The sequence below is a fragment of the Ahaetulla prasina genome, chromosome 2 (assembly GCF_028640845.1).
Source record: "Ahaetulla prasina isolate Xishuangbanna chromosome 2, ASM2864084v1, whole genome shotgun sequence".
NCBI lineage: Eukaryota > Metazoa > Chordata > Lepidosauria > Squamata > Colubridae > Ahaetulla > Ahaetulla prasina.
Window position 1 is genome coordinate 31,238,087 of NC_080540.1, and position 26,110 is coordinate 31,264,196.

General features: G+C 44.3%; 2 protein-coding genes across 2 annotated transcripts in view; both read left to right on the forward strand.

Moving 5' to 3' along the window:
• The window catches only part of LOC131190474 (uncharacterized), a 47,101-nt gene extending 33,265 nt beyond the window's left edge, over positions 1–13,836 (forward strand). Inside the window, exons 10-13 of the mRNA XM_058167796.1 lie at positions 90–169; positions 381–507; positions 2,026–3,488; positions 13,636–13,836. Of these exons, the coding sequence (XP_058023779.1) occupies positions 90–169; positions 381–507; positions 2,026–3,488; positions 13,636–13,695 (1,730 nt within the window). The 3' untranslated portion in view covers positions 13,696–13,836. The remainder of the gene's footprint in view (positions 1–89; positions 170–380; positions 508–2,025; positions 3,489–13,635) is intronic.
• Positions 13,837–21,219: 7,383 nt separating this feature from the next.
• On the forward strand, positions 21,220–25,446 carry LOC131190476 (gastrula zinc finger protein XlCGF8.2DB-like). Its single transcript, XM_058167800.1, has 2 exons — positions 21,220–21,379; positions 24,446–25,446. The coding sequence occupies exons 1-2, from the start codon at positions 21,220–21,222 to the stop codon at positions 25,444–25,446; spliced, it is 1,161 nt and encodes a 386-aa protein (XP_058023783.1).
• The last annotated feature ends 664 nt before the right edge of the window (positions 25,447–26,110 follow it).

Here is a 26,110-nt window from a genome sequence, read left to right on the forward strand (position 1 = left end):
ACTGATACCTAGTGGGAACAAATTGGGTTTATATATTTATTAGTGTAAAAGTATACAACAGTGACTTAAGCCTCCTCTTGAATTTACAGGTGGCGTCAGGATGCTGGGAACAAGCCCTCGGCAACCGGTTCTTTGCGAATGGGAAACAACCGACGTGCAGCGCATACAAGTAAGCTGATTGAAGAAGGAAATTCTTGGAAAATTGGTCTGGATACAACTTTGTTGACAGGATCACCTGTTCCCCTTCCTGTATCCAAACATCCCTCTCTCCCCTCACTGTGATGATCTCAATACCTTTTGCAAGCAAAGACATTCAGTGGAAGCAAAACTAGTGTTGCGTTAGCCTTTGGGGTCTAAACAGCGCCATTCGTTTCTTTCAGGGTTGTGTAACCTTGGAGGAGGTGGCTGTGCATTTCTCCAAAGAGGAGTGGGCGCTGCTGAATTCTGGCCAGAAAGCTCTGCACAGGGAGATCATGGAGCAGATTGGCAGGATTGTGGCCTCTCTTGGTAAGGCGCCATCTTTCTTTTATAATAAACACCAATCACATTTTAAGAGATACGTTTAAATATTAAATTAGGAATATTTCAGAGGCAGAGGTCAGCCAAACTTTGTCTGAGTCACTTTGTCTGCATTCACACAACCTATAAGGGCAGTGGTTGGTTTCTACCGGTTCGCCGTGGTTTGGGCGAACCAGTAGCAGCGGTGGCAGGAGGCTCCGCCCACCCGCCTGGACGTCATCATGGAAGCTCTGTGCATGTGCAGAAGCACCGTGCATGAGTGAAGCAAGCACATGCGCGCGCACGCTCACAGTTCCAAACCGGTAGTGAAACCCACTACTGTATAAGGGTACAGGTAGTCCTCGATTTATGGCCACAGTGGAGCCCAGTATTTCTGTGGCTAAGCAAGAGAGTAGATAAGTGAGTTTTGCTCCATTTTACGACCTTACATCAGGTGGATTCTTGTTCTCTAAAAACATCTTCAATACCCCAATATATATCAATGAGCCTAGAATTGGTAAGAAAGGAACAGTTGCCTTCAGTCCACAGGTAGTCATTGACTTATGACCACCATTGATCCTAAAATTTATGTGAAGTGAGACATTTGCTAAGTGAGCTTTACCCCATGTTATGACCCTAGTTGTAAAGTGAATCACCACAGTCATTAAGTTAGTAACACAATTGTTAAGTGAATCTGGGCTCCGCATTGACGTTGCTTGTCTGATCACAAAAGGAGACCACATGATTCCAGGACACTGCAACCGTCATAAATATGAGTCACTTGTCTGAATTTTGATCATACGACCATGGGGATGCTGCAACAGTTGTGAGTGTGAAAAATGTTCCTAAGTCACTCTTTTCAGTGCCGTTGTAACTTCAAGAATCACTAAGCTGTTGTAAGTCAGGGACTACCTATATACCCAGAGCTGGGAATTGAATCCAGTTCCCCATAAGCCAGTCCAGTACCCTGCTCATTTCAGTCCCCCTAATCATTTTAGTCTCCTGTCAATACCTCTGAAAAATGCAATACGATCATCCCACTTCCCATCTTCCATATTTTCTGTTCTTCCATCCACCTAAATCTCTAACTTTGTCAAAGTATATCCATGAACTGGAATAGGGTATAGCAACACATCAGCCAATGAGGGCTGTTTGGTAACTGAAACATAGTATTTGCTATATGGGACCATGAAAGACAGTTTGGAGCCTGGGTGTGGCTTAACTGTTCTGTATAATCTTGAGGGCACCAGCTTCTCTCTCCTCCATTTTGCCTTCTCCATTTTGTGCTTCCATTTTGTGCTGTGTTTGTACTTGCTATTTCTCTTCTCTACAACGTGGAAAACCTGCTTTTGGGTATTGTATACTAACTTCATGTGTTATATTATATATAAAGAGAAGTTAATGAATCCTGTTTAATAGTCTGCTTGTGTGTGCTACAACAAACTCTGACAAATTTGGATTATTTAATGAGAGAAAGATCATTTACAGATTTCAGCTATGACCATTTTCCCCGTTTTATTTCACAAGGTGATGAAAGGAAAGTTGACAAAATTGACAATCGGTCAATACAAGAAATAACCCTTACAAGAAGGAAACGTCGGATTTCCAGAAAGCGGTCCAATCAGAGGGCGAAGTCAGATGGAGATCAGTTCTCACAGACTGGAGACGAACCCCATCAATGTTTGGAGTGCGGAAAGGGCTTCCACCAGAAGAAAAACCTAGCGATTCATAAAAAGACTCACGCAAGGGAGAAACCCTATGAATGCTCAGAGTGTGGAAAATCTTTCGGCTCCAGAGCAGCCATTGCTCGGCACCAAAGGACTCACGGGAGGGAGAAGCCCTATATGTGTCCGGAGTGTGGGAAAAGCTTCCATTACAGTTCGGATCTGATGAGACACAGAAGGAAACACACGGGAGAGAAACCCTACCAGTGTGCCGAGTGTGGGAAATGTTTCCTTCGTAACACCAAGCTGACTGTCCATCGAAGGACTCACACGGGAGAGAGGCCTTATAAATGCCTGGAGTGCGGGAAGTGTTTTACCGAGAGCGCTCAGCTAAGCAGGCATCACATAATTCACACCGGGGAGAGGCCCTACAAATGTCCGGATTGCGAAAAGTGCTTCAACCGGAAGGAAAACCTGGCCCTCCACCAACGCACTCACACGGGGGAGAGACCCTATCAATGCTCCGAATGCGGGAAAAGCTTCATATGGAATTCTCAGCTAAGTAGACATCTAATGTTGCATACCGGAGAGAGGCCGTATATCTGCCAGGACTGCGGGAAATCCTTTGTCTGCAGCTCCGAACTCCTGATCCACGAAAGGAATCACACGGGAGAGAAGCCCTATAAATGTCTGGAGTGCGGGAAGTGCTTTGTTTGTAACAGGCAACTCAGCATCCATCAGAGAACCCACACCGGAGAGAGACCCTATAAATGTCCAGAGTGCGAAAAATGCTTCAATCGGAAAGAAAACCTGGCTATCCATCGACGCACTCACACGGGGGAAAAACCCTACAAGTGCTCGGATTGCGGGAAGTGCTTCAGTTGGAATTCACAACTGTGTAGACACCAACGAGCACACACCGGCGAGAGGCCCTTTGCGTGCCTGGAGTGTGGGAAACGCTTCGTTTGCAGTTCAGACCTGATCAGGCACGGAAGAAACCACACGGGAGAGAAACCTTACAAGTGCTCAGAATGTGGAAAGGGTTATATTTGTAATACCCAACTGAGTATCCACCAGAGAACTCACACAGGGGAAAAACCCTATAAATGCTTGGAGTGTGGAAAAAGTTTCAGCGAGAACAGCTCCCTCACTTCCCACTACCGGATCCACACTGGAGAGAAACCCTATAAATGCCCGGAGTGTGAAAAATGCTTTGCTCGTGGTTCTGACCTTATTAAACACGAAAAAATTCACGCGGGGAAAAGATCCTACCGATCCACGGACCACGGAAAGAACTTTAACCAGAAGGCAAATGTTACTGATCATGTAAGAATTCAGACCGGGGGGGAAGGCAGACAGAGGATAGGATGTCAAAAAGATTCTCTTCTCAACTAGCAATTTTTAATCAGTGGAACTACTTGCCTCCAGAAGTTGCAGGTGCTCGAGCACCGGAAATTTTAAGAAGAAATTGGACAACCATTTGTCTGAAATGGTATAGGGCAGGGGTGTCAAACTCAAGGCCGGTGGGCTGGATTCGGCTCATGATGTGGTCGGATCCAACCCACGGGGCCATCCTGGAAAATGTAAGGGGCCGGCCTACATCGCTTCAGAGCAGGCCGAAGTCACTTCAATACGGCTTCGGCCTGGTCTACCCAGTACGAAGAGGAAATATGCCAGCTGTTTGGGGAGTGGTGTCAAGCTGGCCACATCCACTCAGTCGGCCTTCCCCATCCAGTCGGCCACACCCAGTGAGTGATGTCAAGTTGGCCACATCCACTTGGCCACACCCACCCAGTCGGCCATTGCTGCCCGGCCCTCTGAGGTCAACCACAGCCCTGATGCGGCCCTCAATGCAATTGAGTTTGACACCCCTGGTGTAGGGTTTCCTGCTTGAGCAGGGAGTTGGACTAGAAGACCTCAAAGGTCCTTTCCAACTCTGTTGTTTTGTTAATCTGTTGTTCTTCTGTATTTCTGTAATTCTATAGTTATTTTCTATCATTCTGAAATATACAAACAAAAGCATCTTTGAGCACAAAGAGATGAGATCTCATACTGGCGTACAGAAAAGGTTTCTCTCTTAGGGTGTTGTTTTCAAGTTTATTAGAATTCATGAAGAACTCTCCCCACCCAATTGTAGAAGGGAAAAACAAGACATTTCCCATTTCCTGTTGTGACTCCAGTCCCCGAACCTGGCCCCATGCCCGAAAGTGACTCCAAGAGTGAGGGGGAAGGGCCGGTAAGGCTTACCTCGGGAGCACCGATTCCTTTGGCTCGGCTCCAGGAGCCAGAACCAGACCAGTCGGAGGACGTAATGAGGCCATCATCCCCTGATTCCTCCCTTCCCCAGGCTACGCCTTCAGACCCAGCTGATAATAATAATCAAGCTTGGCTTGACCCGTGCTTCAGAAGATTAGAGAGGCGGTGTCATCAAAAGGAAGGGTGGGGCAGGAGCCCCACCCCACAGGATATATAAGGAGCTTTGGGACTGCTCTCACTCCATGGGAAGCAAAGTTTAGCTGATCTGTTTCAAAAAGAGCTGAATGTCTTGCTATGTGAGTCATTTGTTTGAACTTTGGCAGGCAGCTGCGACTTCTCTGCCAGGACTGATAAGAACCGTGAATCCACTGGCTGAAGGCCAGCTCGTGGAGACAGAACATTTCCTCTCCTTAATGTCTATGGAGATTCTCAGTCATCCCAGCTCATGGTTGTCCCAAAGGTGCTTTGTTTTCAAGAGGCAACTGGACTTCTTTTGGGGTTGTTGTTTTTTGAAGACATTTCAGTTCTCATCCAAGAAGCTTCTTCAGAAGGAAAAACAAAGGAAGTCCAGTTGCCTCTTTAAAATTCACCTTTGGCACTCCCACCTGCCCTTAACACTGATATTAATGCTAATATACTCCGCTAAATGTAGAAGTGCATTGGTGTGTCCCATTTAATTCGTGGTTTGTATTAACAAGAATGAGTTGGTGAACCTCTCTCTCCCTCTCCCTGACCCATATTTCAATAAAACACAATGCCATCCATATTAAAATGCTTTTTTTAAAAAAAACAAACATTGGAAAGTGTGTCAAAAAAGAAACCCCACGCAGGTTTCTGAATCCCTTAGGATGGAAAATCAAGAGGTATAAAGAGGCTGGGGTTGAGACATAAGGTCATATTTTTTATTAAGTTGCTGTCATAAGTACAAGCCAGGTGTTATGACCCAGGCCCAAGTAGGTAGTAGTAGGTAGTAATCAGTTCAAAAACAGACTTTATTAGAACAGCTGAGAATTAACTCATTCTCAGCGTTGTCCAAACTAAATCAAAACAAATTCTTCCCAACACAATTCCTCAGTCTTATCACCAACCTTGGTCTAATTAGGCAAACTGCCAAAGGCTTTTCTGGGCAAAAGTTCAAAAGCAGAAGACGCCGACAAGAAATAAATGCAGCAAGACAAGGAGCAAGGCTATCAACGTTGTTTTCCAACAAAGAGCCCAAACGCCGTTGCTGGTCTTTTAAGCCTCATGGGAGGGGCCAATCATCTCTTGGTCCTACTCCCAAGTCATCCTCTTTGCTTTAGCTGCTTTTGCCTTCTGGAAGCTCTTCTCATGCGTGCACTAGGAACAGGCCCCTCCTGTTCCTCTGCCTCACTACTGTCAGCCTCTGGAGGCTCTGGAGTCTGCACGATGGCCCTGGCCCCACCTCTGCCTCCGACGCAGAGCCCTCATCCAGGCCTTCCCCAGCCTCCAGGACAGGCCCATGTTCTTCCTCAGCCTCTGGCTTCCTAGCTCAATGGGAAGAGCGGTGGAGAAAAGTTTTCAGGCACCCTTTGCACGCAACCTCTCTTGCATGTTCCCCTCCTTTCCCTGAAATAATGAAAGTCAAATTCTACAAGTTTTTCTCCCACATATTTCAATATTTTTTTCCATACCAATCCTATTAAAATAAATTTTAGAAAATCTTCATTGTCTAATTGTCAAACTAAGATGTTAGGTGAATTATAAAGGCAACATCTCTGCGGATTTCTAAAAAGTCAGAGACTCAAGAACTTCTCTATTCTGGAAATAATGAAGACACAATTGTTAGAATACCTAAAGATGCTTTTTTTTTTTCCCAAGAGGCAACTGGACTTTCTGGTTTTTCTTTGAAGACGTTCTGCTTCTCATCTAAGAAGCTTCTTCAGTTCTGACTGAATGGTGGGGAATGGAAGGATTTATACTCCTTGCAGACAGTTGGTCATTCCCCACCATCCAGTTACAGTTGAAGAACTGAGAACAGTTAATCTGTTGAAATGACAGTGAGAACAGTTAATCTGTTGAAAGGCTTGTTTCCAAAAATTAATAGAAGGGTAGGGTAGGGTAGGGTGGAGTGGAATGGAATGGAATGGAATGAATGGAATGGAACTGGAATTGGAATTGGAATTGGAATTGGGACTGGGACTGGGACTGGGATGGGATGGGATGGGATAGGATAGGATAGGATAGGATAGGATAGGATAGGATAGGATAGGAATGGAATTGGAATGGAATGGAATGGAATGGAATAGAATAGAATAGAATAGAATAGAATAGGAATTGGAATTGGAATGGGATTGGAATGGAATAGAATAGAATAGAATAGAATAGAATAGAATAGAATAGAATAGAATAGAATAGGAATGGAATAGAATAGAATAGAATAGAATAGAATAGAATAGAATAGAATAGAATAGGGAATGGGAATGAAATAGAATGGAATTGGAATGGAATTGGAATAGAATAGAATAGAATGGAATGGAATGGAATGGAATTGGAATAGAATAGAATAGAATAGAATAGAATAGAATAGAATAGAATTTTTATTGGCCAAGTGTGATTGGATACACACAAGCAATTTGTCTGCAGTGCATAAGCTCTCAGTGTACATATGAGCATCAATTCATAATCATAATCATAAAATACAATCATCACTGGAGATTTTTTTAAGAAGAGATTGGGCAGCTATTTATCTGAAAGAACAGAATTACAGAATAGCAGAGTTGGAAAGGAACCTTGTAGTCCATGTTCAAGCACGAGATCCTATCTGGAATGGTACTGGGTCTCCTGCTTGAGCAGGGGTTGGACTAGAAGACCTCCAAGGTCCCTTCCAACTTCTGTAATCCTGTAATTCCTTGAGGCCACCAAATCTTGAGATGGAGCTTGCTTTAAGCCAGGGGGTCTCCAACCTTGGCAACTTTAAGCCTGGTGGACTTCAACTCCCAGAATCCCCCAGCCAGCAAAGCTGGCTGGGGAATTCTGGGAGTTGAAGTCCACCAGGCTTAAAGTTGCCAAGGTTGGAGACCCCCTGCTTTAAGCATGCATAGGATCCAGGGCGTAGCACCCTACAGCTCGTCGGTCGTAGAAGGGTTAAGAGAACAGAAGACGGATTTCTAGAGAGGAAGGAAATGTGGGGGGGGGGAGCGGAGGGAAGTGGAGGACTGGGTCTTTCCAGCGAAGGCCCGCCCTGCTTCTGGCAGAAATGCAGGAGGGGAGAGAGCGGCGTCAGTGCTTCCTGCAGGTTGCCTCCTTTGCCTGCAAACTCCGGCAGGCAGCTGCAGCCTCTGATCGCCTCTCCGAAGAGCATCTGGTAAGCACCTGCCTGCAGACCAGCCCAATGCATCCTGGCCCAGGTGGGAGGCGGTGCCTTCTGGGTCGTCCTGCATCAGCCCCATGGGCTGGGACTGTTTTGGCCATTGCAAGCTGGGCGTGCAAGTTGCTCAGTGTTGCCAATCGCCTGGCGAGAAGGGGTGGAGGGTTGACCCTGAACCCAGGTTTTCCTTGGTCCTGTTGATGATCGGTTGCTGTTGATCAAGTCAGTGTCAACTGGGAGAGACCACATAGCTAGAGAGATTTTTCTCTTGGATGATCCTGTCCTTAAGCCCATCCTTCAGGTCTTCCTTTTTATCGAGTAGATTGATAACATCTTTATAGAAATGAATACAGCTCATCTGTCTGGAACCCGCACTGCATATGGGACATAAATACAACCGAGAGAGTCCAGAGATATTTCACACGAAGAGTCCTCCACTCCTCTGCTCGCAGTAAAATACCTTATGCCACCAGACTCCAAATTTTGGGCTTAGACAACTTAGAACTACACAGACTTCAGTCTGACCTAAGCATAGTACATAAAATTATCTAGAATAGAATAGAATAGAATTTTTATTGGCCAGGTGTGATTGGACACACAAGGAATTTGTCTTGGTGCATATGCTCTCAGTGTACATAAAAGAAAAGATACCTTCATCAAGGTACAACATTTACAACACAATTGATGATCAATATATCAATATAAATCATAAGGATTGCCAGCAACAAGTTATAGTCATACAGTCATAAGTGGAAAGAGATTGGTGATGGGAACTATGAAACGATTAATAGTAGTGCAGATTCAGTAAATAGTTTGACAGTGTTGAGGGAATTATTTGTTTAGCAGAGTGATGGCCTTCGGGAAAAAACTGTTCTTGTGTCTAGTTGTTCTGGTGTGCAGTGCTCTATAGCGTCGTTTTGAGGGTAGGAGTTGAAACAGTTTATGTCCAGGATGCGAGGGATCTGCAAATATCTACCATAATGTCCTACCTGTCAATGACTACTTCAGCTTCAACCACAACAATACACGAGCAAATAATAGATACAAACTCAAAGTAAACCGCTCCAAACTTGATTGCAGAAAATATGACTTCAGTAACAGAGTGGTCAATGCCTGGAATGCACTACCTGACTCTGTGGTTTTTTCCCCAAAACCCCAAGCTTAAACTGTCTACTGTTGACCTCATCCCATTCCTAAGAGGTCTGTAAGGGGCATGCATAAGTGCCTACCGTCCCTGTCCTAATATTCCTTTTTTACTTACTCTTTTCATGTATCCAAATTATGTTTATACTTTTACCTGTTATCTTATATATGACTGACAAATAAATAAATAAAATAGAACCAGAGAGAAATTTGTTAAGAGTTTGCAGCAATCCAACCAGCACACAAGTAAATAATACAGCAGGATTCATTTATAGAAGAAACTTGTTTATATAGAGCACTGCACACCAGAACAACTAGACACAAGAACTGTTTTTTCCCGAAGGCCATCACTCTGCTAAACAAATAATTCCATCAACACTGTCAAACTATTTACTGAATCTGCACTACTATTAATCTTCTCATAGTTCCCATCACCAATCTCTTTCCATTTATGACTGTATGACTATAACTTGTTGCTGGCAATTCTTATGATTTATATTGATATATTGACTATCAATTGTGTTGTAAATGTTGTACCTTGATAAACGTATCCTTTCTTTTATGTACACTGAGAGCATATGCACCAAGACAAATTCCTTGTGTGTCCAATCACACTTGGCCAATAAAAAAATTCTATTCTATTCTATACAATAATATAAAACATGATGCATGTATACAATACCCATGCAGCTCTTGCAACGTGGTAGCAAATAGCAATAGAATTTATATAGAAATAGAAATAGAAATAGAATATAGAAATAGCATATAGAAATAGCAATAGAAATAGCAATAACACTTAGACTTACATACCGCTTCATAGTGCTTTACAGCCCTCTCTAAGCGGTTTACAGAATCAGCAAATTGCCCCAAATAATCTGGGTCCTCATTTTACCCACCTCGAAGGATGGAAGGCTGAGTCAACCTTGAACCTGGTGAGATTTGATCTGCCAAACTGCTGGCAGCGGGTGATCAGCAGAAGTAGCCTGCAGTGTTGCACTCTAACCACTGCGCCACCGCGGCTCAGTACAAGGACAAGAAGCAGAAGCCAGAACCAGAAATCACAGAATCAAGGATCAGAAGAATTCTTATATTCTTCTTATTCTCCTTCTTATAAGAAATTCTTCTTATATCTGCTGGGCCTCTGGTGGCTCAGCAGACTAAGTCTGTCTGTTATTAACACAGCTACTTGCAATTACTGCAAGTTCAAGTCCCACCAGGCCCAAGGTTGACTCAGCCTTCCATCCTTTATAAGGTAGGTAAAATGAGGACCCAGATTGTTGGGGGCAATAAGTTGACTTTGTATATAAATATACAAATAGGATCAAGACTATTGCTTAACACAGTGTAAGCCGCCCTGAGTCTTCGGAGAAGGGCGGGATATAAATTCATATATATATAGTTAAGCTAAGCCACGCCCAAACTCCTAGCCGTCTCCTGTGGCTCGCAACACATCCTCTGTCTTAGTCACCAAACAGTTCCCATTGGCTGACTTATTATGGCTATCCCAGCTCATAATTTCTTATACACTGACAAAATTTCCTGACAGTTATGACGTTTAATCAGTGGAACGACTTGCCTCCAAAAATTGTGGGTGCTCCATCACTGGAGGTTTTGAAGAAGAATTGGACAACCATTATGTCTGAAATGGTATAGGGTCTCCTGCCTGACTAAGGGGTTGGACTAGAACAGGGGTCTCCAACCTTGGCAGCTTTAAGACTTGTGGACTTCAACTCCTAGAATTCCTCAGCCAGCTTTGCTTTGCTGGCTGAGGGATTCTGGGAGTTGAAGTCCACAAGTCTTAAAGTTGCCAAGGTTGGAGACCCCTGGACTAGAAGACCTCCAAGCTCCCTTCCAACTCTGTTATTTTGTCACTGAGTCTTTGCTGCTTGTCATCCTCTTCTTTGCTTTTCCTTCCATCTTTCCCAGCATCAGAGTCTTCTCCAGAGAGCTGAGTCTTCCCATGATGTGTTCAAAATAGGTTAATTTGAATCTGATCGTTTGTGCCTTGAGTGAGAACTCTGGCTATCCCTTTGTTTGTTTTCATGGCTTTCTATGTATTCTCAGGCGTCTTCTTTAACACTATAGAGGTGTCAATATTCTTCCTATCTTATTTCTTCAGAGTCCAACTTTCACTTCCATAGAGTGTCACAGACTGTGGCTTGCTTAGTCCTGATCCTTGTAGGAATAGCTGTTCTGACCTAGGCTTCCTTAACATAACATAACATAACATAACATAACATAACATAACATAACATAACATAACATAACATAACATAACATAACATAACATAACATAACATAACATAACATAACATAACATAACATAACATCAGAGTTGGAAGGGACCTTGGAAGCCTTCTAGTCCAACCCCCTGCCCAGGCAGGAAACCCTACACCATCTCAGTCAGATGGTTATCCAACATTTTCTTAAAAATTTCCAGTGTTGGAGCATTCACAACTTCTGCAGGCAAGTCGTTCCACTTATTAATTGTTCTAACTGTCAGGAAATTTCTCCTTAGTTCTAAGTTGCTTCTTTCCTTGATCAGTTTCCACCCATTGCTTCTTGTTCTACCCTCAGGTGCTTTGGAGAACAGCCCGACTCCCTCTTCTTTGTGGCAACCCCTGAGATATTGGAACACAGCTATCATGTCTCTCCTAGTCCTTCTTTTTGTTAAACTAGACATACCCAGTTCCTGCAACCGTTCTTCATATGTTTTATCCTCTAGTCCCCTAATCATCTTTGTTGCTCTTCTCTGCACTCTTTCTAGAGTCTCAACATCTTTTTTACATCGTGGCGACCAAAACTGGATGCAATATTCCAAGTGTGGCCTTCCCAAGGCATTATAAAGTGGTACTAACACTTCACGTGATCTTGATTCTATCCCTCTGTTTATGCAGCCCAGAACTGTGTTGGCTTTTTTAGCAGCTGCTGCACACTGCTGGCTCATATCTAAATGGTTATCCACTAGGACTCCAAGATCCCTCTCACAGGTACTACTATTGAGCAAGGTACCACATATACGGTACTGGTGCATTTTGTTTTTTTGGCCTAAATGTAGAACCTTACTTTACTGTAGAACCTTAGAAAGTATAAAACACAATCTTAGTCCCGCAAAACCTCTTTTATTTATATGACTGTAAATTACTTCCATTTACAGTCCGCAAGTCTTTCAGAGGAAGGTTATCAACACCCACCTATCTCACGTGGAAGGCTGCCAGAGAGCTAATTTCAAGCATGAGGCAAGGCCAAACTTGGCACAGAGTCACAAACAGAATTTTCAAATCTTATTTTTAATTATCATTTTTGTCTTCTGTTGATTCACTTTAAACCCAGATACCTTACTATACTGATCAATTGTCTCCTTTAGATATACGGCTGAATGTATTAGTTGAAATAAAGTAACAACCAGATCATCTGCAACCGTTCTTCATATGTTTTATCCTCCAGTCCCTAATCATCTTTGTTGCTCTTCTCTGCACTCTTTCTAGAGTCTCAACATCTTTTTTACATCGTGGCGACCAAAACTGGATGCAATATTCCAAGTGTGGCCTTCCCAAGGCATTATAAAGTGGTACTAACACTTCACGTGATCTTGATTCTATCCCTCTGTTTATGCAGCCCAGAACTGTGTTGGCTTTTTTAGCAGCTGCTGCACACTGCTGGCTCATATCTAAATGGTTATCCACTAGGACTCCAAGATCCCTCTCACAGGTACTACTATTGAGCAAGGTACCACATATACGGTACTGGTGCATTTTGTTTTTTTGGCCTAAATGTAGAACCTTACTTTACTGTAGAACCTTAGAAAGTATAAAACACAATCTTAGTCCCGCAAAACCTCTTTTATTTATATGACTGTAAATTACTTCCATTTACAGTCCGCAAGTCTTTCAGAGGAAGGTTATCAACACCCACCTATCTCACGTGGAAGGCTGCCAGAGAGCTAATTTCCAAACGCAGGGCAAGGCCAAACTTGGCACAGAGTCACAAACAGAATTTTCAAATCTTATTTTTAATTATCATTTTTGTCTTCTGTTGATTCACTTTAAACCCAGATACCTTACTATACTGATCAATTGTCTCCTTTAGATATACGGCTGAATGTATTAGTTGAAATAAAGTAACAACCAGATCATCTGCAAACGCTCTTAATTTATAATCTTGATTTTTAATTCTAATTCCTTTTATTCCATGTAAACCACGTATATTACTCAATAATATTTCCAAAGTTAGAATGAATAATAAAATTATTATAATTTTCAAATCTTGAATCGGCCAGATGAACTAATTGCTTCCTGCAAAAGCTCACATCCTGTTCACTCTTCTTTTATATCTTATGGGAGGGGCCACTCATCTCCAAGCCTTACTCCCAAGTTGACCCTGTTTTCTTAATTGTTCTTATTGCCTGGCAGCTCTGCGCATGCGCACACTGGGAACAGGCTCCCGCTGTTGTTCTGACTCGCTGCTGTCAAATTTTGGAGGCTGCACATAACTGTCAGATGGCCTTGGCCCCCTCTCTGACTCCGATGCAGAGCCTTCGTCCGAGCTTTCCCCAGCCCCCAGGTTCCTCCCCAACCTCCTCACTGTCTGACTCTGCTGCCAATTCTGCTGACTGCCAGTGGGCCACAACACTAGCCTCATCGTAGCTTTTAAATATCTCTTCAGGGCTGCTCTGCTTGTGGTGAAAAGTCGAGGCCTACCTGTAATCTCTGCTTTCACAGAAAGATAAATTGTGTCTACTCTTAGTTTTACAGGGCTGGGTCCACGTGCAAAAAAAAGCAGAAAGTGATTCTCTGGCCATGTTGAACATTGCCCGGGAGCTGCAATCGAACCTACAACGACCGAACATTGATGGCCTCCAAGAAAAACGAGCCATTCCTTGCAATCAGATGGGTAGCAGTGCCCAAATTTGGGCAGCGACTGTTGAAAATATCTCGGGAGGACCCACAGTGAGTCTGAGCAGCACCCAGCACCAACCCTTCCGGCAATTTGGCTATCAGGAAGTTGAGGGTCCCCGAGAGGTTTGCAGCCGACTCCACAAACTTTGTCGTCAGTGGTTGAAGCCAGAACATCACACCAAAGCGGAGATCTTGGATCTGGTGGTGCTGGAGCAATTTCTGACCATCTTGCCCCCAGAGATCAAGAGCTGGGTGAGGCAGTGTGGCGCAGACACCAGCTCGCAGGCGGTGGCCCTGGCCGAAGGATTTCTCCTGAGCCAAGAGGAGGACAGGAAGCAGGAAGATCAAAAGGTGAGGGAGATACCTCCTGGCTGATTTGAGAGGTGGGTAAATCGATTTTTTCTGGAAATCGTCTCTGGAGCAGATTGTAGAGATCCTTTCCCTAAATCTTGTCCTCTTTCTAATCTCTGTCCTTGGGTGATTCTCTCTCTCTGGTGCAGAACCGTGTCACTGAAGTGGCTCCACAGTGGATCTTAGAAGGAGACCACCAAGATGATACATCACTGGGTAAGGAATATGGAGTCATTTTCTAACTCACTCCCCCCTTCCTTGATTTTCTTCAAAAATAACTTGTCAGTTTTGGAAGGCAATTTTCTTTTTGCTTCTTAACTGCCACATATTTTATCTGGGGAAGTTGGGAGGGGGTTGTTGTTGAAGCGGTAGAAAGTTAGTCATAACAACATTCCGTATTCAAGGACTTTTGCCTGCGTCTGATGGAGACTGCCTGAAGACTGTATCCAATTGAGTGTGAAGAGTTGATTGGACAATGTAATGAACTTGTGGGCAGGGCTGTGAACTGTCAACTGGGTGTGGAAAACCTGGAAGCTTTCAGTTTCGGGATTTCCCAGCTGTGCTAACATGACATCTCTAATAAATTGGAACTTTGAGAAACCTCAAGCCTCAGAGCTTTATTTCGTTGGAAGTGTTCTTTGGAACCCTGACATAACTCTTATATTGGGTGTTGTTGGCTTCCGGGAAATACTTTTGGATTTTGTCCACCCATATGACCACATTCAAAAGAGCTTAAATGAGGAGAAAGATTTTGTTGATCTCGTTTCCCATTGGTCTGAAATACAGGTAGTCCTCGGCTTATAACAGTTCACTTAGTGACCATTACAACCGCACTGAAAAAAGTGGCTTATGAGCATTTTTCACACTTATGACCATTGCAGCATCTCCATGATCACGTGATCAAAATTCTGGGACACTTTACAAAGCTGTAAAACATCCATCGTAATTGCAAAAAGTCACAAAATGATCAACCGTGAGTCAAGGACTACCTGTATCATAGAAAATTTTGGTCATTCTGCCTAGAAATGGGAAGCAAGTGAGTGTCGTGGCCCGCCAGCGGCCAGTGGAGCTGATGGCAGACTCAGACAATGAGGAGGTTGGGGAGGAACATGGGCCAGTCCTGGAGTTTGGGGAAGGCTCTGATGAGTGTTCTGCGTCCGAGGCAGAGATGTGGACAGGGCCGTCTGACAGTTGTCAGCTGCCTTCGGAGTCGGACATCAGTGGGGCAGAAGAACAGCTGGCGCCTGTTCCCAGTGTGCGCATGCGCAGAGCTCCCAGAAGAAGGGAACAGCTAAGGAACAAGGGTCAACTCGGGAGTAAAGCCACAGGTGGGACGCCTTACGCACGGTCACTCACGCCCTCGTCACTTCCCGCCTGGACTATTGCAATGCTCTCTACATGGGGCTCCCCTTGAAGAGCACCCGGAGGCTCCAGTTAGTCCAGAATGCGGCCGCGCGGGTGATAGAGGGAGCACCGCATTGCTCCCATATAATACCCATCCTGCGCGGTCTACACTGGCTACTGGTAGCCTTCCGGGTGCAATTCAAGGTTTTGGTTACCATTTTTAAAGCGCTCCATGGCTTAGGACTGGGATACCTTCGAGACCGCCTTCTGCCACTGATTGCCTCCCAACGACCCGTGCGCTCCCACAGAGTGGGCCTCCTCAGGGTGCCGTCGACCAAGCAATGTAGGTTGGCGACCCCCAGGGGGAGGGCCTTCTCTGTGGCGGCACCAGCCCTGTGGAACGAGCTTCCTCCGGGATTACGACAACTCCCCGACCTCCGGACCTTCAGACGTGAACTGAAGACTTTATTATTTCAGCGCGCTGGACTAGCCTAAGAATAAAATGTTTTAACTAAGTTTAAGGGTTTTTTAATGGGTTTTTACCGTTTTTAGTGATTTGGCTATGATAATATTTAGTTTTAATTGGGTTTTTAATGCTTATTTATTATATTGTTTTTTAATATGCCTGTGAACCGCCCTGAGTCCTACGGGAGATAGTGCGGTATAAAAGTATGATTAATAAATAAATAAATAAATAAATAGCCCCTCCCATAGGGAATAAAGAGGAGCGAAAGGGGAGGGGAGTTTGGAGGAGACAATTAGTTCGCTTAATTGGTTCGTGACTCTCAGAGGCTTCTTGCCTAGGTTTGAAGATACTGGCCTGGCAGCTTTCCAAGCCAGATAAGGTCTGTAACTGTAAATTCTCCCTTGAAAGACTCCGCTGGATGTGAATGAGAGGAATTCACAGTAACTTAATAAAAAGGGTTTTTTGGTCGGGACAAGGAATCTGCTTCACCCTCTTGGGAAGCCTAGGTCAGAACCGTGAGAAGGTTTGATCCTAACTATAATAAATATCCCTTATATTTTTTCCCCCCTTCTAGGAGGTGCAGCAAATTCACCTGGCTTATGCTCCGATTTTCCTCTTGATAGTTTGGTGGAAAGCTGTCCTTTGCCGCAAAATCAGGTACGTGATAAACAACATGTCCAGCAATTGCTAGAATGCTTCTTCTCTTATCTTCCCTCTGTCAGGCTCTCTCAGCTCCCATTGCAACAGGAAGACCACGGATGGGAAGTTGATGGGTTTAGCCGTGGTGGTGCAGAGGTTAAGATGCACTAGAGGTAGTCCTCAATTTACAGCAGTTCATTTAGTGAACGTTCAAAGTTACAACAGCGCTGGAAAAAGTCATTTATGCACATTTCTCATATTTACGACTGTTGCAGAATCCCTGTGTTTTGCAGTTGGCTGCTCCACAACTGAGTCACATTTATGATGGTTGCAAGCAACCTGGGGCCAGGTGAGTCCCCTTTTGCGACTTTCTGACGAGCAAAGTCAATGGGGAAGCCAGATTTACCGTATTTTTCGGAGTATGAGATGCTCCAGAATATAAGACACACACTAGTTTTTGGGGAGGAAAACAAGGGAGAAAAAAAATTCGGCCTCTCCCTACCAGCTTCCATTGGTATTCATCTGGCTAACGTCCTTGCAGCAAACAGCCTGGTCAACTTCGGCACGTTATCACAGCCTGATTCAGCACGGGCAGCTGATCGGCGGTTGGATCGGCCTCCCGGGATACCGCCAATCAGCTGTTCCAGGCTGCAGGGATCACCACAGCCCATCACCGTATGCATGCGTTGCATTTTTGGCCTACACATGTCGCATTTTCGGCCTCCTCACTCTCCATTTTAGACCCATTCCAGGCTGCCAGGATCGCTACAGCACATCGCCACTGATACCTACCTCCGCGCATCATGTTTTTGGCCTCCACACACCCTGTTTTTGGCCTCTATGCGTCACATTTTTGCCCCGTTCCAGGCGGCGGGGATTGCTGCCACCGCTGCTCCCCACTGCCTGGAACCGGCTGAAAACATGATACACAAAGGCCAAAAACGTGACGCACGGAGGCCTAAAATGGCCGAAGGGTGAGGGCCGGCAGGGTGGGGGTGGGGCTTTGGCACCATTCACTGTATAAGACCCACAGATATTTCCACCCACTTTTTTTGAGGGGGAGAGTGCGTCTTATACTCCGAAGAATACGGTACTTAACAACCAGGTTACTAATTTAACAATGGCAGTGATTCACTTAACAGATGTGGCAAGAAAAGACATAAAACAGGACAAAACTCACTAAACAAATGTCTCACTTAGCAACATAAATTCTGGGGTCAATTGCGGTCGTAAGTAGAGGGTTACCTGTAGAAGTAGTCCTCGACTTACAGCCACAATTGAGCCCCAAATTTTCTGTTGTTAAGCAAGACTTATTGAGGGAGCAGTTCGAAGCTCCCATGTAACACCTATCCTGCACAGACTGCACTGGCTACCTGTTGTCTTCCGGGTGCACTTCAAGGTATTGGTTACTACCTTTAAAGCACTCCATGGCATATTGGAAGAGGAGGTTGAAGTAATTAAGCAACATAATTCAAAATTAGAAAATAAAATGGATGAATTTCAAAGTAAAATGGAAAAGACAGAGGATGAAATAGTTTTGATACAATACAGAAATATGGAATTTGCTCTAGAATGAGGTTTGAAAGAAAATAAGGAAGAGAATTTAAGGGAAATTTTTCTGAAGTATTTGCTGAGATATTAGCAGCTCGTCCAGCAGATGTGGCTTATCAAATTGAAAAATATATCGTGTGAATTCTTGGATAGCAAGGCAAAAAGTTGCCAAGGGATGTTGTTATTTATTTTACAAACAGAATAGTGAGAAATCAGATTTTGCAAGCTTCATATAAGGGGAGAAGATTCAGATTGCTGGTCAAGATATCTTGATATTAAAGCACATTCCACCAAAAAAGATTACGGCTAGGAAGGAATTTGCCTTCCTGGTGAATGAACTTTATAAACATCAGATTGAATATAGATGGAATATTCCAACTGGTATAATAGTATATTATGCAGGGAAAGTACATCGTTTCAATACGGTTGGAAAAGCAAGAGAATTTTATGTTGAGGTATTAAAAGTTGGAAGTCTTCCCCCATTGGAAGCTAGAAGAAGGGAGGCTGAAGTGAAGGAAAGAGAAGTGAAGCAGGTACAAGAACAGATTGTGATGGAAGAAGATTTATTACAAGTGTTGGAAATACCTACGACGGGTTTAGATTCAAAAGAACAAAGGCTGACTAGAGCTGCTGCTAAACGCAAGGAACAAGAGATGAAGGCACAACAACAACTGGCAACTACTACAATGGAAACAGTGGAGGAGCAAGGCCTAAAGTAAAATGTGATCTGCGGCTGGTGTTCCAAAAGTTTCTTTGCCGATAATGGCAATTAAACTATTATCTTGGAATGTTAATGGCCTGAATTCAGAAGAGAAGGAAAGTATTTCATTATTTGAAATAATTTAAAATGACATTACCTGTTTACAAGAAACACATATTAGATCTTGCTAAATGTTGAGATGCGATTGTGAAGATGCTACTTATTACCATATATGGTGGACTTGTAAAAAGTTAAAGTATTTTGGATTAAAGGCTGGTGGATCATGCAGAATATTTTGAAAAGAAGATTAAGTTTACTCTGCAGTTCTTTCTACTAGGAATAATTATGGACTATACAGCTATAGAGACTAAATTGATTTTGAACTTAATAACAGTCGCAAGACTTTTGATTGCTCAGTATTGGAAGAAAGAAGAATTACCTACAATCAAGAATGGACAAAACAAAACAACAAATGGACACTCAAAGTATCAAATCTGGCAGAGATGACAAAATCTCCGCTACTTGAAAGACTATATACTAGAAAATATATTTTAGAATGGAAAATGTGGATTGATTATATTTAAAATAAGTATCAGATAAAAAAATATCGAATAGCATATGAGTAAATTTAGGAAATATTTTGTATTAGATATATTTTTGAAGGAGAGGAATTGAGAGTGTGACTAAGTGTGGTGTGACTAAAGATTATAATTTAGGAATTATTTTGGATTATGATTGTTAGTTTTGATACCCTGCATTTTGTTCTGGGAAGTCGGGTGGGGTGGGGGTAAGGGGAGGGAATGGGGGGTTTGGTAGAGATGGAGTGATGGTTAATGTACAGGGATTATTGAAGAAATATAATTAATGTAGGGTCGGGTCTGCATAGTTACCATTTTAGAACGGTGGGGAGGGAGAAAAGAGAGAGTAGGAGGTAGGAAAGAGGAGAAGAGGAAGGAAGAGGGATAGTAGAGGGAGAAGGAAGGTGTAGGGTGGAGGGAGGAGTGGGAGTAGATAAGAGAAGGAGAGGAAGGTTTGGAAAGTAAAAGAAGGTAGAAGAGGGAAGAGTGTTAAAAAGGGTGGTGGTGACTGGGCAAGCCCGACTAATTGGATATAACTGTACATTGGATGAATTATTTGATATGATTGTAAAAATAAAACTTTTTATAAAAAAAAAAAAAAAGCACTCCATGGCTTAGGACCGGGATACTTACGGGACTGTCTACTGCCGTCCTCTATCTCCCAACGACCGGTGCGTTCTCACAGAGAGGGACTCCTCAGGGTGCCGTCAGCCAAACAATGTCGACTGGCGGCCCCCAGGGGGAGGGCCTTCTCTGTGGGGGCTCCTACCCTGTGGAACGAACTTCCCCCTGGACTTCGACAACTATCTGACCTTAGGACCTTTCGCCGCGAACTTAAAACCTATTTATTCCGCCTTGCTGGACTGGCTTGATTTTTAAAATTTTTAATTTGATTTTATGGGTTTTAAATTTCTGTCAATTTTATAGGGTGTTATTGTATTTTAAATTTGGCCATTTGAATAAGTTTTTTAAGGGTTGTTCTTAGTATTGTATGTATTGTTCCTTTTGTATTTTATTTTGGCTGTTCACCGCCCTGAGTCCTTCGGGAGAAGGGCGGTATACAAATTAAAATATTATTATTATTATTATATTATTAAGACGTGTTAAGTGAGTTTTGCCCCATTTTATGTCCTTTCTTGCTTCGGTTGTTAAGTGAATTGCTGCAGTTGATAAGTTAGTAATTACATGACCTTGGGACGCCGTAACCATTATATGAATGAATCTGTTCCTAAGCATCTGAATTTTGATCACACGATCATGGGCATGCGGCGAAGGTCGTAACTGTGAAAAACGGGTCATAAGTCACTGTTTTCAGGGCCGTTGTAACTTTAAATGGTCACTAAATGAACTGTTTTAAGCTGAGTCCCTGTATTAAGCTAACTCCCTGTATTACAGGCAAACTCTGCCCGCAGCTAGGAGTTCGAATGTCACCAGGCTCAAGTTTGACTCAGCCTTCCATCCTTCCAAAGTGGGTAAAGTGAGAACCTAGATTATTGGAGGGCAATAGGCTGACTCTAAACCGCTTGGAGAGGGCTGTAAAGCACTATGAAGCGGTATATAAGTCTAAGGGCTATTGCTATTCCTGCCTTCTCTTCTGCAGCCTTTCACAAGCTGGAGCTCTGCAGATGAGTTGGGAACACCACAACCACCACCCCAAATTTGAAAACTAAACCGGCTCTGACCGATCGATGTTGTAGTCCCAGCCTGCCTGCAGGGCACCGAATTTGCTGAAGGAAGCTTGGTCGAATAATGCTCACTGCAGCTTGACCAAGACTTTGCCCAGTAGGAAAAGCCTGTCACAGGATGGGTACAAGGGACACCTTCATTTCCTTTCAGGGTCTGGTGACGTTGGAGAAGGTGAATCTGGGCTTTACGGAGGAGGAGTGGGGGCTGCTGAATCCGGAGCAGAAAGCTTTGCATGAAGAAGTGATGGAGGAGATTAAGGGAATCGTGGTTTCTCTCGGTAAGCTCCCCCTCCCTCTGTTCTGACCTAGGCTTCCCCCAACGAAGCGGACTCCTTGTCCCGACAAAAAACTCTTTTTTTTTTATTAAGTTACTATGAATTCTTCTCATTCACATCTAGCAAAGTCTTTCAGGGGTGAATTTACAGTCAACAGATCTTATCTGGCTTGGGGAGCTGCCAGGCCATACCTTCAAAACTTGGCAAAGAGTCACAAACCAATTAAGCGAACTAATTGTCTCCTGCAAACTCCAGTCTCCTTTCACTCCTCTTTTATTCCCTCTGGGAGGGGGCGTTCATTGTCCACCTGTGGCCTTACTCCCAAGTCCACCCTTGTTCTTTAGCTGTTCCCTTCGGCTGGCAATTCCGCGCATGCACACACTGGGAACAGGCTCCAGCTGTTCGTCTGCCTCACTGATGTCTGACTCCGAAGGCAGCTGATAACTGGCATACGGCCCTGGCCCCCTCTCTGCCTCTGATGCAGAGTCCTCATCAGAGCCTTCCCAGACTCCAGGATTGGCCCATGTTCTTCCCCAAACTCCTCACTGTCCGAATCTGCTGCCAGCTCCGCCTTTGACGCTCGTTTCTCAAAATCAGTGTGTCAGAGCCATCCTGTTTATTTTTTTAAGCAGGCAGCCACCCGCCTCTGAGTTTAGGACCGCCCATCCAGAAAGACTTCACATTTTTAAGTCTTTGAATAACTGCGGTTGAATTTGCAAGATATTTTAACATTCGCCATCCCGCAAGCAGAGAAGCAGCCCTTCAAGGCCTTACAAAAGGCCAGCAGGGTGGAAAACAGCCTGATCTCAGGGTGATAATGTTCCAGAGGGACATGTGGGGCCACTGCAGAAAAGGCTCTCCTTCAGGCCCAACCAGTCAATATCCCTTAGCCGACGGTACCTACAGATTACAGATGCTTGTTTTATTCATCTTATCCTTGTGTGTAGTACATACCGCTTGGCTTTATAGTTGTAAATTGCCATGATTTTCAAGGTTTGGCAGAGCAGAAACTCAAGAAATAAATAGCAGGGACACTTGAGGTTTTATTATCATATTTTTCATAGTATAAGACACACTTTTTTCCCCCTAAAAGAGGGTGAAAATTTGAGTGTGTCCTATATACCAAATGTAGCCAAAAACACGAGGCATGGAGACAGCGATGGTCTGTGGCAATCCCTGCAGCCTGGAACAGCTGATTGGGGGTATTCCAGGAGGTCCATCCACCCACCAATCAGCTGCTGATGCTTGAATCAGGCTGTAATAATGTGCTGAAGCTGACCTGACTGTTCGTTATTTGCTGCAAGGACTCCAAGTTTGCAGCAGCAATCACATCCAGAAAGCACACACAAGATTCAATAACTTCTCTTTATACATAATATAACACAGAAAGTAAAATATAAAATACCAAAAGCAGGTTTTCCAAGCAAAACACAAGCAGAGGAGAGGAGTTTCAGTTTTGAGCAGCAGAGTAGTTTGCAGCTTTAGCACAGATTCAGAGCTGCAGACCTAAGCCACACCCAGGCTCCTTGCTGTCTCCTTCTTGTTGCTCACACACTGAATACTGTTTCAGTTTCCAAACAGCCCTCAACTCTCTCACACACTGACAGGATGCTAGCCATATGAATACCGATGGATGCTGGTAGGTAGAAGCAGATTTTTTTTTCTTATTTTCCTCTCCAAAAACTAAGGTGCATCTTATACTCCAGAGCATCTTATACTCCGAAAACTATGGTATTTGCTAGAACCAGTCAGTCTCTTACCTCCTGGGAGTCAGTTTTGACTGTGGAGATGCTATGACAGTCGAAAGTTTGAGGACAGGTCATAAGTCACTTTTTTCAGTGTCGTCGTAACTTTGAATAGTTGGTGAACAAATGGATATAGGTCGAGGAATACCTGTATAGGTTTTTTTTAGAGGTTTATGATCTTTTCACTAACTGATCCTTCCAAAGTTTTTTTAATGCATTTTTGATGTTATGCCGATTAGTGTACATTCAAAGGGACAATAAAGTTATTCTAAACAGTGGTGGATCCTACCGATTTAACAACCGGTTCGCTGAGCGCGCACTTCGCACACTTTAAAGAAAATTGAACTTCCACATTGCTGAGAGCGAGCAAAGCAGCTGAGGAGCGGTAATCCAGTCTGCCGCCCCGATCAGCTAGGCTTCAGAAGCAGAAATATGTAAATGTGTGTTATATGTTGTGACCCAGACCCAAGTAGGTAGTAGGAAACTCAGTCCATGAAAAAACAAACTTTATTCGAACAGCTGAGAATTACTTCATTCCCAGCGTAGTCCAGCTAAATTAAAGCAAATTCCTCCCAACACAAATTCCTCAGTCCTATCACAAACCTTGGTCCAATTAGGCAAACTGCCAAAGGCCTTTCTTGGCAAACGTTCAGAAGTCACAAAAATAAATGCAAGACATAGACAAAGCAGAAGACGAAGCTACCAACGTTGTTTTCCGGCAAAGCCCAAACGCCATTGCTAGTCTATTTTAAACATTATGGGAGGGGCCAATCATCTCTTGGCCCTACTCCTGAGTTGTCCTCTCTGCTTGAGCTGCTCTTGCCTTCTGGCAGCTCTTCTCATGCGTGCATTAGGAACAGGCTCCTCCTGTTCCTCTGCCTCACTACTATCAGCCTCTGCAGGCTCTGGAGTCTGCACCTCACTTCCTGATGGCCCTGGCCTCACCTCAGCCTCATCGCTGTCCGACTCTGTTGCCAGCTCCACAGGCTGCTGGCGGACCACAACAGTATAACACAAGAGCGGGTGGGCGGACCCACTTCAAAGAAAGAGAAAACCAGTTTGCTCACAGCTGAAAGTCGGAGCAAACGGTTCTCCCGAACCGGTAGAATCCCATCACTGATTCTGAATCTAAAGTTGGATTTTCTTTTTTTAAAAAATTGACCAACAGGGTTTATTTATTGTGAGCTAAGCCTACACAATCCCTGACTTCACTATTTGCTTAAAAAAAAATATTCATACATGTCAAAATCTGCTTGTCGTTCTCATTTGTGCACGTTCTTTGATTTTTTACCTCTTAATCCGAATTCTTTCCCCTCACCCGCAGAGGCTGAGAGACAGCAGAGTGAGTCTAACGGAGAGTCAAGCGATTTGATTTTTGAAGGAATTGGAAGCAAAGAAGAGAGAGAAAAGAAGGTAACAAAGACCGAGTTGAATAGTGAGGCCCATGAAGGGCGAATAGAGAAAACGATGGGAAAAAATGAGTGTGTGGTGTGTGGCAAGATCTCCAGTTGCAAATCCTCCTTTTATCTCCACATGGGATCCCACGCGGGGGAAAAACCGTTCCGGTGCCAGGTGTGCGGCAAGAGCTTCAAGAGGAGAGATATCCTGATTTCCCACCACCGAACTCACACGGGCGAGAAACCGTACGAATGTTTCAAATGCGGCAAGTGCTTCAGCGACATCAAATACCTCAGCTCCCATAAAAAGATCCACACGGGAGAGAAGCCGTACAAATGCAAGGAGTGCGGGAAAGGCTTCAGTCAGAGCGCCAGCCTCACTTCCCATCTCCGGATCCACACCGGGGAGAAGCCGTACCAATGCCCGACCTGCGGGAAGGCGTTCGCTCAGCAGTCGAACCTCAACTCCCACCAGATCAGTCACACCGGGGAGAAACCGTACAAATGCCCGGAGTGCGGAAAGAGGTTCAGCCACGGGGCGAGCCTCACCCATCATCAACAGCTCCACACCGGGGAGAAGCCTTACGGATGTCTGGAGTGCGGGAAAAGTTTTAGCAGTAGCAAAAATCTCATTTCCCATCAAAGAATCCACACCGGGGAGAAACCGTACACCTGCTTGGAGTGCGGGAAGAGCTTCAGCCAGAAGGTGTACCTCATCACTCACGAAAGGATCCACACGGGAGAGAAACCCTATAAATGCCTCGAATGTGGGAAATGCTTCACCAGCAGCAAATACCTTCTTTCCCACCAGAAGGTTCACACCGGAGAGAAACCCTACGCATGCTTGCACTGCGGGAAAAGCTTTCGCCGGAAGCTGCAACTCGCCACTCATCAAAGGACTCACTGGGGAGAAACCCCAAAGTGGTGAATGCTCCTTGAGAAGAGAAGCGAAAGGGAGAAGTGTCACCCCTTTGAGGTATAGGTAGTCCTCGACTTATGACCACGACCGAGCCCAAAATTTATTGTCAGGGTTCCAAGTAACACCCCCAACGAAAGAAGACTTCGAGGCTTGAAGTTCCTCAAAGTTCCATTTTATTAGAGACGCCATATTAGCACATTTGGGAAAACCCGAATCTGAAAGCTTCCAGGTTTTTCCCACCCGAAGGAAAGTCCAAGTCTCTGCCCAGCACCCACATGTCTATCACATGGTGCAATCAAATCACCGTCCCATCTAGAGATGCCTCCCAGTCACACCCCTCAAAGTGCAGGGCAAGATGTCCTTGACTCTCTGAGAAAGGAATGTTATTATGACTACATATCTCCACTGCTCCAGATAATCCTCCAACCCAGTTTCCCACAGTACTAAATGTGGCAGGTCTGAAGGCCCAAGGCAAAAGATGGCTTCCTGACATTTATGTCGCTAAGCGAGACAGTTGTTAAGTGAGTTTTGCCCCATTGACAGCCTTTCTTTTCACAGTTGGATCCCTGCAGTTAAGTTAGTAACCTGGCTATTAAGCGAATCTGGCTTCCCCATGGACTTTGCTGGTCAGAAGGTCACAAAAAGGGATCACATGATCCTGGCACATTGCAAC